At 39.0% G+C, this 15,389-nt stretch overlaps 1 protein-coding gene across 1 annotated transcript; it reads left to right on the top strand.

Moving 5' to 3' along the window:
- The first annotated feature begins 573 nt into the window (after positions 1-573).
- sstr2a (somatostatin receptor 2a) lies at positions 574-14,241 on the top strand. Its single transcript, XM_030163079.1, has 3 exons — positions 574-1,198; positions 7,108-7,433; positions 12,960-14,241. The coding sequence occupies exons 1-3, from the start codon at positions 811-813 to the stop codon at positions 13,389-13,391; spliced, it is 1,146 nt and encodes a 381-aa protein (XP_030018939.1). The 5' UTR covers positions 574-810; the 3' UTR covers positions 13,392-14,241.
- The last annotated feature ends 1,148 nt before the right edge of the window (positions 14,242-15,389 follow it).

The following is a 15,389-nucleotide window of genomic DNA, read 5'->3' as shown; positions in this document are numbered from 1 at the left end:
TTTTTTAATAAAAATGGTTCAAGTGCATTTTGTAATAAATTTCTCAAACTGTAATAACTTACTACATAATGTGAAAAAATTTATTATATAATGCATTGATGTAATTGATTACAAAATGCATCCGTTTATTACATAATGCAGCTTTATTACAAGATGACGTGACATTCTTATTACATTTTGAACTTTTATTACAGAATGGGAATTTATGACAGAATGCGGCTCAACAGGGCTGCAACACATTTGACAGTGTATATTTATACTGTGTTTTTCACATCACAAAGAAATTTCCCATTAGATCTTTTCAGAAAAGTGATGATTAAATCAGATTGGGACTTGATTTGACACATGTCTGTCTGCCAAAGAAAAAACACAAACTGAGGAGAGTAAATGAGACAAAGGCCTGAACATGCAGGGGACATGGAAGCGTAGATGATAAGGCACTTATAGAAAGTAACCTTGCAACTGCTGCCATGGCTGTTAGATGGACTATTATTATGTTTCAAAGGCAATCTTCCTCATTTCCCTCTGACACTTAATGTCTTTGTCTTTGTCTTTGTGCTTCACTACAGTGATCTAACCTCATGGAATGTGGCGGTTCCATGTTTCCAACCCCTGGACCCCCAGACCCTGTATGTGACTTAAGTGCCCTACGTCCTCAAGTCTTTTTACGCCAACTTAAACAGCTCTACCTACAACCTCACGTTTAGAATTATGTAACCGTCCACCCAAACCCAACATTTGTGTTAATGGTCACACCTGGACCCTGATCCTCCTCCAGACCCCTGCGGTACCCCATCACCCTCAGCAGCCATGGCCGTTGAACCGTGGCCCTTCCTCACCACTCCACCCAACATCTCCATCCCGGAGCCCCTCCTGTACGACAGCTTCATCCAGGGCAATGAGTCCGACTTGGACCTGAACGTCACCGAGGCCCGGGAGCCTCACCAGGACAAGACCAGCTCCGTGGTCATCACCTTCATCTACTTTGTGGTGTGCGCTGTGGGACTGTGCGGAAACGCCCTGGTCATCTACGTCATCCTGCGATACGCCAAGATGAAGACAGTTACCAACATCTACATCCTGAACCTTGCGGTGGCAGATGTTTTGTGCATGATGAGCCTGCCGTTCATCGCTCTGCAGCTGGCGTTGGTGCACTGGCCGTTTGGAGAAGCACTGTGCAGAGTGATCATGACTGTAGGTGAGTGTGAACACAAGGCTGGGTGAAACTTCCAAAACAAACCCTTCCAGGTTCCTTTATCACACAGGTGTCAAACATGCGGCCCGGGGGCCAAATCCAGCCCCGCCTAAGGGTCTAATCTGGCCCGCAGGATGAATTTATGAAATGCAAAAATGACACTGAAGATTTTAACAATCACTGGTGTCGAAATCATTTGAATTCAGGTTCCACATACAGACACATACAGTCCAATTAGATTTAAAGTGGGTCAGAACCAGTAAAATATGATCAGAATAACCTATAAATAATGACAACCCCAAATTTTCTCTTTATTTTTTTGGTGTAAAAAAATAAAATTACATGAAAATGTTTACATTATCAAACTATACTTTTATAAAGAATGTGAATAATCTGAACAAATATGAACAAACGGAAATGTCTTAAGAAAAGTAAATGCAATTTGACCAATATTCTGTCTGTTACTAAATGTTTTATGTGATTGTAACGCACATGTGTAAATGATAAACTGATAAACTGAGGCAGAATATTGTTAAAATTACACTTGTTTTTCTTAATTCAAGTTTTTCATGTTATTCAGACTTTTAAGAAAACTTTGCAGATGTAAACCTGATCAGAATAGAATTTTACTTTTTCCACAGTTATCATTTTCCTGGTTCGGCCCACTGCAGATCAAACTGGGCTGAATGTGGAACTGAACTAACATGAGTGTGACAGCGCTGCTATATCGCCTCCATTTGGAATGTCACTGGGAATTATCAGTACCTGCAAGAAAGATTTCTTTTTATTTTGACAATAAGTGGTGCAGCTAATCAAATAATGGACAACTATTATTTGATGATCAAGTAATCCAGTTTTTAAATAAATTAAATTCTCTGACTTCAGCCTCCTCTGTCACAACGAGGGAAAATGAGAGGACTCAAATGCGCTGTACTGAAGGGGAAAAAAAACACAAGTTTATTAAACATAAATGAAAACTAAACAACAGAAAAACACAAAACCTGGGTCAGAGTCCGTAGAGAAGATAAATAAATGTTCGGGTTATGGAGAGAAATGAACCAGCGCTGCATGGCTGCAAACCTAATCCTTAAATAGGCAAGAAGTAATTGGCTGCAGCCACGCAGCACCAGCAGGTGAGTCAGATGATGATGATAAGGAGAAGGAGGAGCTGAGGGTCACACAGGCACAGATCCTGACATCCTCTTTTTGAATAATAATAATAATAATAATAATAATAATAATAATAATAATAATAATAATAATAATAATAATAATAATAAAGGTGCCTTTCTTGGCACTCAAGGACACCGTACAGTAAAACAGTAAAACAGTAAAACAGGAGAGTACAAAACAAGCAATAAAGCAGAGTAAAAACTAAAAGGCAGGTTAAAAAATTGGACAGTGCAATGAATCTCCTTGACATTCATTTATTCATTTATTTTCCAAACTGCTGAGTCCTTTTTTTAGAGGTTTCAGTTTTGAAAAAGAATGTTCTCCTGTACAGTTGGTCACCATCATGCACATGAACACTCTGAGTGACAGTTCAACATTCAGGAAAACCGATTTCAAACTGTCGGAAATTATTTTTCTAGTACAAAATTTAAAAAATCTGTAAAAAAAAACAATTGAAAAATTTTAGTACAGAAGCAGAAAAGAACTTAAATCAGCAATTAGTGAAGTAACTACACACATTTGATGGGTGTGTATCTTATGATACAAGGGGCATTGAAGGGGTACCATACACAGATTAGCGTGGGGCGTCTATGGGGGGGGGGGGGGGGGGGGGGGGGCATGTGTGAAGACGGCCCTGTACCAACAGGTAAGGGTGGGGTTCATCCTGGACACGTCACCCATTCATTACAGAGTTGACAAATACAGACGGACAACCATTCACACCTACAGGTGGTTTAGACTGACCAGTGAACTATTATTTGGAGGTCTTTGGATGGTGAGAGGAGGCTCTAGACCACAGGTGCCAAACATGCGGCCCGGGGGCTAAAACCGGCCCGCCAAAGGTTCCAATCCGGCCCGCAAGATGAATTTACAAAGTGCAAAAAGCAAAAATTACACTGAAGATATTAACAGTCAAGGGCATCAAACTAGAAAATAACAGAAATAATGACTCCAAATTTTCTTCTTGGTTTAATGTAAAAAAAAAAAAAAAATTAAAAAAAAATTTGCCTATAAATAATGGCAACAATTTTTTCTCTTTGATTTATTGCAAAGAACATTAAATTCTGACATCCTTTAACCCTCCGGTATCCAGGTGTGCCTTTTAGGCTCACTTTGCACTTCGTTTTAAAAAACTTCATATTATTTTTCACAATTTAAATAAGGTTAGAATTCAAAAGTTGTTCATTTTTGCATGATAAAATTCTGTCCACCAACTCAAATGTGCACATTGTAAACAAAAGAAAATGACCAGACTAGCATCTGTCTGCCAAGTGTGCATAAAATGCACTATTTCTAACATTTGATCTGTATGATTAGGACTGACCTGGATTTACAAAAATAAAATCAAATTACAGCAGAAAAATAAATCAATATATAATATTTAATAGTTTGATTTATAGGTGTGCATTTTATGCACACTTGGTGACAGATGCTAGTATTTTAGAACATTTGACCTAGCGCCAAAAATAATAATGCAAATTAACCAGTGTTGGAGTTAATCACTGACATATGCCAGGATGAAAAAATCAAATAATACATGATCCACTTTTAATGTAGAATATTGAAAAAAATTAATACATTTTTTGTGTTTTTTGCATTCAAAAAAATGATTTGTTTCCATTACAAACACAGCATTTAAAGGGTTAAAAAATGTGACAATTATTGAGTATTTGGTATTTTTATTTATGGCTCAAGTTGATGAAATAGAAAAAAAGTGTAAAAGAATTAAAGACAAACTGTATGAAATTTTTTTTGACATTATTCCACAAGTGTGCAAAAATGGCACACTTGGTGCTTAGTAAGGGCCTTGGTGGACGGGATACCGGAGAGTTAACAAGAAAATGTCAATAACCTGAACAAATATGAACAACCTTGAATGTCTAAAGAAAAATAAATGCAATTTTTACAATATTCTGCCTGTTTTGGGCCTTGGTAGATCTGATCTGTAATGCACATGTAGAAATCATAAGTTGAGGGATAACACTGATAAAATTTTACCTATTTTTCTTCAGAAATTTCCGTTTTTTTGCATCTTTTTTGTTTTGGATTGAAATAGTTTCATCATTTAATGTTATTTTTTGCACTAAAAAATTTGGAGTTGTCATTATTTATATGATATTATGCTATTATTTTACTGGTCCGGCCCGCTGGAGATCAAATTGGGCTGAATGTGGCCATGTCTCCCTGTTGTGTGCGTGTGTGTGCGTGTGTAAGTGTGTTGGCGTGTGTGTGTGTGTGTGCGTGTCTAGTATGGAGGGTGGGAGGGAGGGGTTTTCTTTGTAAATGTTTTTCTGTTTTTATTGTGTAATTGTTTTTAATTCTGTAAAGCACTTTGTGTTGCATCTGTGCATGAAAAGCGCTTTATAAATAAAGGTTGATTGATTGATTGAATATGGCCCCTGAAAAAAAAATGAGTTTGACAGCCCTGCTCTAGACATTTGAGGATGACATCTAAGGTTTGGGAAACTCCATCTTATTAGCCAAACAATTAATCGATTAATCAACATCATCATCATCATCATCATCATCATCATCATCATAATAATAATAATAATAATAATAATAATAATAATAATAATAATAAATAATAATAACAACATAGTATCTGTACACCTTCATAAGTATGTCTTAATCACTAACTTACTTGTGTAGACAAAACCTGAAAGCTGTCAGCATCACACTTGTCTCATTCTTTCTTTGATTTTTCTTCTTTTCTTTGTATCTGAACATTATTTCTTACAGCAGTGGGTGGTAGTGCTGATTATTTCTTTCACATCACTAAAAGCTTCAGTTGTGTTTACTGTTGTGTTTGCAGTTCACTACCTGTTCCTCCACACAAATACACAGATTAGAACTGGTCCATTGACCTACTTAGCAGTGGGGGTGCTAGCTTGAATGCCACCCTGTGCGGGACATCCCTTTGTCGACCCCCGTCACAAATTTATTTTTGGTAGGTGACGTCCTCCACATACAGGTCCATTGCAGTACTTTTACAATAATGTATCATCAAATCAAATTTTATTTATATAAATCATAACAAAAGTTCTCCCATGACAGTTGGTCCAAACCAGACTGAAGCCAATTTACAGAAAGCAACAGAATCCAACAGGAGTAAAGACTAGAGAGTGGAGACAGAGGAAGGAAAAAGGACCTTTAACAGCAGAAACCTGGAGAATGGACGAGTGACAGGAGGAGAGAGAGGGTTAAAGAGAGAGAGGAAAGGAGGAGGAAAGAGAGAGCGATAGAGATAGAGAGACTGGGGAGAGGGGGAGAAGGGGGGAAGTAGGGGGAGACACATGGATGGAACTGATGCACAGAAAACTGAACTAGAACATCTGGAACTGTAGAACACGATCAGAACTATATGGAGAAGAGAGGGATGACCATGAAGGAGGAGAGAGGCAGGAGCACAGCAGCAGGTCCAGAGAGGTTCCAGGGAAAACCTGTGAGGATCCAGGGAAAACCTGTGAGGATCCAGGGAAAACCTGTGAGGCGATACCACACCCTAAAACCCCTCCCACATTTTTTCAGGGATGGGGGGCGGCCAGAGGCTCATGCTGCTGTAAGTGGGGCTTTGTTCAAAAAGGTTGAGAAACACTGCATTACACAAGAGAAAACCATTTCACATAGTAATTCTTTTTATTTTGGGGTGCGTTGCCGCCCCCTAGCAGTGCCGCCCTGTGTGGCCACACATAATGCAGATGCCAGAAAGCACCACTGCTACTTAGTATTTACTGTGTTTGAAACTGGACAGCATGACGGGTTGTTTAGTTCAGATTTTGTCCACACTAGTTATTTCTTTCTGTTTGTGTCTTTGTGCTAAAATAAACCAGACTATTTAGGCCACGGGCCAGGATGGTCCCTCGTGTACCCCCCCCCCCCAATCCTATAACTTAGGTATCATTGGATTCCTTGGGATGTCTAGATTACAAATATAACTGGTAACAGTAAAAAATCTGGGACTCATTGTGACATGTCAACAGTTTTATTGACCTACCGTAAAACATACAAAATGGCTAAATGGAAAATCTGTAATTTTACCATTTGATACAAAAACTCATTAAATCCTCATTTTATTTTATTTTTTTAGTAACTGAACATATATAGCACAAAATAAAAACTAATTGTATGCCAGATGATTTACTTTTTAAATAATGCATCTATCCTTATAGTGTCTACAGATATACTAGAGTAAAGTATGGCATGGTCTAAACAATAAACACTCGTATCACAATACATGATCATGACCTCAAGAAATGTTTGTTCTTCACAATTCTCCATACATTTGGCTAAAATAAATATATATACAACAAGAAAGCTCAGTGTCCTAGCTTCCATCTCCTGCAAAAAGTCATCCAGTTGGACAAATATTGGCAGAGATACCATATGTTTCAATGAGTTATGGATAACTTTGTATGTCTGCGTACTGAAGGCCTGGGAGTTATATTTGTAATGTAGACATCCCAAGGAATCCAATGATACCAAAGTTATAGGATTGTGGTGGTGGTCGGGGGGGGGGGGGTGCACGAGGGACCATCCTGGCCCATGGCCTGATTCATGTTTGAGTTGAAAACTCAAATTTTACCAGTGAATCTAAAAGTGGTACGCATCTTCTTCTCCAACTTACAGCAATAAGTCTAATTATTTAGTTTTTATAATGTCATATGACTTCCATTTTAAACATTCTGATTCCTGATGGCTAACTCCTCTTCCTCTCTTTAATCCTCTGTTCATTTCAGATTCTCTCAATCAGTTCACCAGCATCTTCTGCCTGATGGTGATGAGCATCGACCGATACCTGGCTGTGGTGCACCCTATCAAATCCACCAAATGGAGGAAACCTCGTGTAGCCAAGCTGATTAACTTAACTGTATGGGGTGTGTCACTGTTAGTCATCCTACCAACCATGATCTTCAGTGGCCTGAACAAAGTGCCCGTATGTGGCATCGTGTGGCCGGAGCCTCAAGATGTCTATTATACAGCCTTTATTGTTTACACCTTTTTCATCGGATTCTTTCTGCCTTTGGCGGTCATCTGTCTGTGCTACTTGCTCATTATTGTCAAGGTGAGAGTCTACTGCTACATGTGACATTACCACGTTAGCTTTTACTGTTTTATTCTTGTATCTTCACTGGTCTTAATCATATTGTCCTTCAGAGACATAAAAAGTCCAGTGTGTAAGGATGACATATTTGCAGAAATGTCATATTTATCTTTTTATTAGTTCATAATCACACAAAAAACAGAACTGTTTTTATTAGAATGAGCCATTTATATCTGTATCATAGATTTTGGTCCCCCGTGGTGTCAGTGCCATGACAGGGGTTATAACGGCCCCTCTTATGCAAAGGTCTATGCACAATCTGTGCGTTTCCATGACAACTTTTCTTCCTGGTTTAATCTGATTACAGGTTGGATCCTATTTCAGATGTCCATGTAAACACCTTATTCCAGTTGAAAAAGAAAAGTTCAGATTAAATTTAAACCTGATTAAAGTCAGTGGTTTAATCCTCTTTTAACTGCGGTCTAAATTCTTCCTGGACATGTAAAGCCTTTATTCCGTTTGGACTTTATTCCTTCCATTCTGCACATGCTCAGTGTCTTGTCCTGTGGCGATGACGCACACATTCTGCGCTGGTGGAAGAATCTGCACTGCAGTCTAGTCTTCCCAAAGCGTTCCAGTGGAATATTCTGATGGGATCTACCAGCCTGGAAAACCCTGAAGGAACAGTTCAACACTGGCTTTGGATTCATTCATTTGTCCTGAACTAATGAGTTCCACAAGTGGGACAAACAGTTTGAACTGCAGCCCTAACGTTAGCTTAGCTTAGCCTAGCTTAGCATAATGGCTTCATTCCTCTGCTCAGATGTAGCCAGGCTTTTAGAGGTGATTTGTAGTATTTTAGGAGTGATTTTGGTCAGTTCAGTTCTCCCTAATCATTCCTTTAGTCCGCTGGGGTCAATATGATCACAAACTGAGGCTCAGATCATGGTCATGTGACTTACTGCAGGAAGAAAATCTGGGAAATAAAAACTAATGCAAAGCTAAAACACTAAAGCGAAGCTAATTTAGCGCATGCATCCCTTCAACAAAAAGATTTTCCAACTTCCATCAACACAACAGTCCACAGATTGTATGAGTGCAGTAAGTCGCAGATCTGAAGAAATAATTAGAAAGAATCGGATTTCACAAAATCACCGACAAAAGACGACAAATCACCTTTAAAAAACTGGCAACATGTGACCATGGAAATGCAGTGACTATGCTAAGCTAAGCTAACAGAAGGGCTAAGCTAAGCTAACAGAAGGCCTAAACTAAGCTAACAGAAGGCCTAAGCTAAGCTAACAGAAGGGCTAAGCTAAGCTAACAGAAGGGCTGCCAGAACAAGGCAATGTGAGCACTGCAGCACAAACCCTTCTACTCACTGATCTACCTCATTAATACCTCATGTAAACCTTTATTCAGGTTTAACATTTCCATGGAAACAGAAGAGAAAATACTTTAGTTCCGAATTAATTTCTTCTGGAAAAATAAATCGGATTTCAAAAACATCATGTTACTGTACCCACTGTGTTTAATATGCTCACTGTTTGCTGGTAGCCGTTTAAACAACTCCTGATTTACTTGAGTTCTAAATCTTAAGAGTTTAGCTTCTGTCTACCATCCACTTTGCGTTTGGACATGATTTATGATGGCTTAAACTGAGGTGTAATTTACGTAGACTGCTCCGACAGCCATCCAGCCAGTAGGCTCTAGTGGTCCTGGATCAGGACCATGAACAGTAAATAAAGGTGGACATAATGACAGCTCTTCAAAAGAGAGGCCAAAGTGTTTCAGTCCCGGTGGATGGCTGCAGTTCACGTCATTAACCCTGTCTCATCACTGTTAGTCCAAAGGAATCTGGTTGATTTGTGTTCACCAGTGTTGTGTAAGTTACTTTCAAACAGTAATCCATTACAGATTACTTTCTACTGTTATTTAAAAGTAATTGGTTCCCTCACAATATTTGTCTCAGAATTGGAATGTGTTACATGACTCCTGTATTACTTTTGAGTTACATACAGACTCTCGTCATCAATGGTGTAAGCAAAGTAGAACCCAACCCCCCAAAGTCAAATAATAACACCCCCCCCCCCCTCCCCAATACAAGAGATAGGAGAGCCTTGGGATGTATAAATTTGCGCCCCTAAGTATATGTGGGCGTATAGCTCAAAGTAATGCTATGGTCTACGATATTTGAATCCCAGCAGGAGTGCTTGCATTTTTTTCACCATTTTACACAAGGAATTCTAACTAGTCATAGAAACGTTAGCTTACCTTGTCATTGCTGATCACAGGGTTTATGCTAACTAGCTTCTGTAAAGCAGGGTTAGTAATGAGCATACGTCCATGTGGACAATGGACTGTCTTCTGCTGTCTGCACCCACTGACTGAACACCAACAGGAAATAGAATTTTACAGACTATTTTTGATTCCTTAAAGTGCTGTATGATTTTTGTCACCAATTTTTCATCAAATCTGTAAAACCCGAGTCATAGCCTAAGTATCACGAATCCGTGAGTCTTTTCGTGATTACTCACCTGAATATCTTCCCTCACGGTGAACAATTTCAAAGTGTACACCCATCCATCCATCCATCCATCCATTATCTGCCACTTATCCGGGGCTGGGTTGCAGGGTAACAGTCTAAGCAGGGATGCCCAGACTCCTCCCTCTCCCCAGACTCCTCCCTCTCCCCAGACTCCTCCTCCAGCTCTTCTGGGGGGGACCCCAAGGCGTTCCCAGTCCAGCCCACAGACATAGTCTCTCCAACGTGTCCTAGGTCTTCCCCAAGGCCTCCTCCCGGCGGGACATGCCCGGAACACCTCCCCAGGGAGGCGTCCAGGAGGATCTGAAGCAGATGTCTGATCCACCTCAGCTGGTTCCTCTGGATGTGGAGGAGCAGCGGCTCTACTCTGAGCTCCTCCCCCTTTCCCTAAGGGTGCGCCCAGCCACCCTACGGAGGAAACTCATTTGGACCGCTTGTATCCGGGATCTAGTCCTTTCGGTCCTGACCCAAATCTCATGACCATAGGTGAGGGTAGGAACGTAGATTGACTGGTTAAATCGAGAGCTTCGCCTTTCGGGTCAGCTCCTTCTTCACCACAACCGACCGATACAGCGGTCGCTGTTAAGTGTACGCCATCATAAACAATCCGTTTGGTTACAAACTGAGCCGGTAAGTCACCTGGGCATTTTCAGAAATTTGTCGCGACATTTAAGAATTGTTCACTGTGACGGAAGAGATTGAGGTGAATAATCACAGAAAGACTAATGGATTTGTCATACTTAGGCTATGACTCAGGTTTTACAGAATTGATGAAAAATTGGTGATGAAAGTCATTCGCCGCTTTAAGGTCTCACGGTCCTGCTGTTCTTTGTTAGTTTTTTTTGTTTTAGCAGTTAAATTATGGGTGAAAATTGTGTTGTAATGCAAGCGCTATTGAACATGTACCCAGTAAAATATTACTGAAAATTAATTAGAAATGTCTTACAGTACTGCGTTACAGCAAAAAGTAATCTGTTACTGTAACGCATTACTTTTGTAACGCGTTACTCCCAACACTGGTGTTCACGTTTTCTTCTCTCTGATCAGTATGTTTTGGATACTGACTGATGTGGTTACTGTTACAGCCAAAGTGTTCAGTTGCTTTCGAGGCTCCAGCAGACACAGGGTCCATCCTGGAGCCAGACACTTGGCTCCAATGACGTCACTGTGTCTGCATGATGAAGACTCCAAACTGCATCACACAAGAGACATGACAGGCCTCATGACCATGTTGCAGCATCTTTATTTATATAGTTTGTGGCACAACTGCGAAATATGTAAAAAAAAAAAAAAAAACAATATGGCAGCTACCATAACCACAGCATTTGACATCTTTCATCTGTAGTAACAGTACTTTGGTGGTATGTCTGTTTTTATACATAGTCTCTAATCTGGATTTGTACCTAGTAGGGATGTAACGATTACCGGTATAACGATAAACTGCAGTAAAATTGCAGACAGTTAGTATTACTGTTCAGATTCTAATTATCATGATAAATTCTAATTATCATGATAACCGTGTTTGATTACCACACTTTTAGGGAAAAACCCCCGATATAAAGCTATGCTATTATGTCAAATATTTGAGTATAGTTTTAATTTATTACAATTTTGATTTTCTATCCCTAATATTTGGAACCAATATTCACTTTTAAAGTCTTTGAAAAGGTTCGTTAAACATCTGTGTGTTATTTATGCAATAAATTATATACATTTTTAAAATAGGATTTTATATATTTTTTTTGTCCTTTTGTGTTTTTATAGTAGGTTAAAGTGAAAAAATAACAGGCAGATGAGATAGATGAAGTTGTGCTGAAAAAACAGATCCCACACATGGGTATAGTAAACATTTGTTTATATAGTATATAAAGGCCAAATCAAAAGGACTGAAAAACGGACAAAATAGACTCAGACCACTAAGGGTTAATACTTGAATGTTTCTGCCAACAGACAGTGCTTTGCGCCTATTATTTGTTTTGTTTTGTTTTTTTTAAATACAACTTGGTTAAATTATTTCAGTGCGTATATCAGTACTTTTGAACATTTTGAGCACAGTTTAAATCAGGGGTGTCAAACATGCGGCCCAGGGGCCAAAGCCGGCCCGCCAAAGGGTCCAATCTGGCCCCTGGGATGAATTAGTGAAATAAAAAACTTACACTTAAGAAATTCATAATCATGAATGTTAAAATAATTATAGGTTAATTCAATCTAAAGTGGGTCAGACCAGTAAAATACTATCATAATAAACTATAAATAATGAAAACCACAAGTTTTTCTCTTTTTATTGTAAAAAAAAAAGTAAAGTTACACCAAAAATTTTATATTTACAGAGTAGCCTTTTACAAAAAATGTGAAAAACCTGAACAAATATGAACAATCTGAAATGTCTTTAGAGAATTAAGTGTAATTGTACCAATATTCTGTCTGTTTTTAAATGTTTTGTGTATTTGTAGATCCACTGGGATCTGTACGTTGTAATGAACGTGTGAAAATGAGAAGCTGAGGCCAAATAATGGCATAAATTGTTAAACTTGCACTTTTTTTCTTAATAAATTGCATTTTGTTCGTGATTCATGTTTTTCACATTTTTTTAAAGGATAGTTTGTAGATGTAAATATTTTGATAATATAATTGGACTTTTTTCACTCTAAAACATAGAAGTTAGACATACAAATTTTGGAATTAATATTATTTATATATTCTTATGTTATTATTTTAATGATCTGGTCCACTTCAGGTCATTTTGGGCTGTTTGTGTCCCCTGAACTAATATGAGTTTGACACCCCTGGTTTAATACCGCGATAATAATGATAACTGTGCTAATTTTGGTCACAATAACCGTGATAGGAAATTTTCATATGGTTCCATCCCTAGTACCTGGTTAGCAATACGCTGATGGAAACAATTGTAATGATCAGTTGCAGTTTTTTTTTTTTTCTGTCTCATGGTGAATTATTTTATTTTATTAACATTTGAGGCAACGACTTTTTCTGTTTCCCAGGTGAAGTCGTCCGGCATGCGAGTGGGTTCCACAAAGCGCAAACGATCGGAGCGTAAAGTGACGAGGATGGTGTCCATTGTGGTGGCTGTGTTTGTCCTCTGCTGGCTGCCTTTCTACATTTTCAACGTCACCTCAGTTACCAGCTCCATCAACCCCACCTCTGCTATGAAGAGCACTTTTGATTTTGTGGTGGTGCTCGGTTATGCCAACAGTTGCGCCAACCCCATCCTGTACGCTTTCCTATCAGACAACTTCAAGAAGAGCTTTCAGAACGTTCTGTGCCTGAAAAAGGTGGCAGGCTTGGATGAAATGGAGCGCAGTGACAGCCGGGCAGACAGGAGCAGGATGGTTAATGATGCCATCATCATCGGCGCTAACCTGGAGGCTCACAACGCTGCTTTACTCAACGGCGAACTGCAGACCAGCATCTAAGGGTCAAGTTGTGCTGCATAATGAGGCCAGGAAGCTTCCAGAGATAAGGACCGCTAGTGCACTGCCAGCGACCCCTTTTCAAAGATGTGGGGGCAGAAATATGATGTAATAGCTGGACAGAAGCTCATGGACATTGACAGATGAACAAAGTCTATGTGAAAAGTAAACAAAGCAAAGTGGTTTTCAGAGGCTGGGGAAAGTACACCAAGTCTGAACTTCCTGATATGTAGGTTAATGACGGAGTCACTTGAGACGGAGTGAAATTACATGTTGACAACAGTGATTTTCGACATTGTAAGGATCAGTAATGTTGAAATCCAACATAAATACATTTTCATTAGCTGAAGGCATTTGTGCTGACTGAAGCCGAAGCACCACAACAAGAGGCAGAGGAACTATCTGCAGTGGGAACGGCAAGTGAAGATCCTCAGTACACCCAGTGGTATAGAAATGTACAGTGGGATTCAACATTTTCCACCCCCTCCTCGATGGAATTTTCCAACGGGAGCTTAACAGTTCAGCATTCATCTCTCTAAATGTCCAATTACTCATGCAGAGGTCGGACAAATGCAGTACCTTAGTGGAAAACTGCCAATATAATTCTCCTAAGATGAAAAACAGAAACCACGACCCAAAGATACGGACATGTTTTATTCATACCTGCTGATTAATCTGGTTTTATATGATAAACCAGACGACAAGACGGCAAAACACTGCACCCCAAGGCATTTATTTATCGTAACAGAGGATGCTCTTTTAGGTTCCGAGCTGGAATTTCCATCGGAGCATTTGCATTGATCTGTAACCTTCAGTTCAACATCCTGGATTATTGATTAAGTGAAGTCAAGGGAAAACATTTCAGCTGCAGCGGTGACCTCGCTTACATCAGTACAGAATAACTTTGTAAATAGGCAATGTTTTTTTCTTCTTGATCTCTTTAGGGGAAAGTTCTTTACGTGGATGACTTCACTTAGAAACCAAAATGATTTTGAAAGGCAGTCCCTGCTGTAAATGTCTGGATGTGGTTATTAGAAATGACAGCTTTCACTTGACATCTGCGACACCCTCGTGTACTTCATACTTTACACCACAGGTGTCAAACATGTGGCCCGGGGGCCAAATCTGGCCAGCCAAAGGGTCCAGTCAGGTCTGTAGGATGAATTTGTGAAATACAAGAATGACACTGAAGAAATTCTCAATCAATGGTGTAAAAAGCATTTTAATTCAGGTTCCTCATACAGACCAATTAAATCTCAGTTGGGTCAGACCAGTAAAACATTATCATAATAACCTATAAATAATGACAACTACAGATTTGATGCTTGTTTTAGTGTAAAAAAGTAAAATTACATGAAAATGTTTATATTAACAAACAAAAAATGTGAACAACCTGAACAAATATGAACAACTTGAAATGTCCTAAGAGACCTAAATGAAATTTTACCAACATTCTGCCTGTTACTAAAGGTTTTATGTATTTGTAATTGTAATGTAAGTTGTAACGAACATGTGTAAATGATAAAGTGAGGCAGAATATTATTAAAATCGCCCTTGTTTTTCCTAAGGTATTTCAAGTTAATGTTTTTCAGATTTTTAAGGAAACATTGTGGATGTAAACATTATCCTAATGCAATTTTACTTTTTTCACTGTTATTTTACTGGTCCGGCCCACTGCAGATCATACTGGGGTGAATGTGGCCCCTGAACTAAAATGAGTTTAACAGCCCTGCTTCACACTGTGTCCTGGTCTCAAAAGGAGCCAAATCCCTTGTAGGAGCCAATAATGTAATAACAACCGATAGCGTAATAACAGCCGATAATGTAATACATTTGCTATTTTTAAAATGTAATAGGCCAATAACATAATAAAAGTCCTGAACCGATAACGTAATAGCTTTTGGCCAATAACATTATAACTTATTACATTATTGGCTCCGTTATTACATTTGCAAAGATTTTTTGTTTCTACCAGGCCAATAATGTAATAACCAGCCAATA

Source organism: Sphaeramia orbicularis, chromosome 19 (assembly GCF_902148855.1).
Source record: "Sphaeramia orbicularis chromosome 19, fSphaOr1.1, whole genome shotgun sequence".
NCBI classification, from domain to species: Eukaryota; Metazoa; Chordata; class Actinopteri; order Kurtiformes; family Apogonidae; genus Sphaeramia; species Sphaeramia orbicularis.
The sequence above is the reverse complement of the archived record's forward strand: the minus strand, read 5'-3'. Positions and strand labels throughout refer to the sequence as shown.

What these genes read in the sequence shown, in the direction of transcription:
- sstr2a (XM_030163079.1), top strand. Translation starts at nt 811, where the DNA reads ATGGCCGTTGAACCGTGGCCCTTCCTCACCACTCCACCCAACATCTCC. An exon ending in CAGAGTGATCATGACTGTAG is followed by an intron (nt 1,199 to 7,107) that starts GTGAGTGTGAAC and finishes TGTTCATTTCAG; the next exon opens with ATTCTCTCAATCAGTTCACC. An exon ending in ACTTGCTCATTATTGTCAAG is followed by an intron (nt 7,434 to 12,959) that starts GTGAGAGTCTAC and finishes TCTGTTTCCCAG; the next exon opens with GTGAAGTCGTCCGGCATGCG.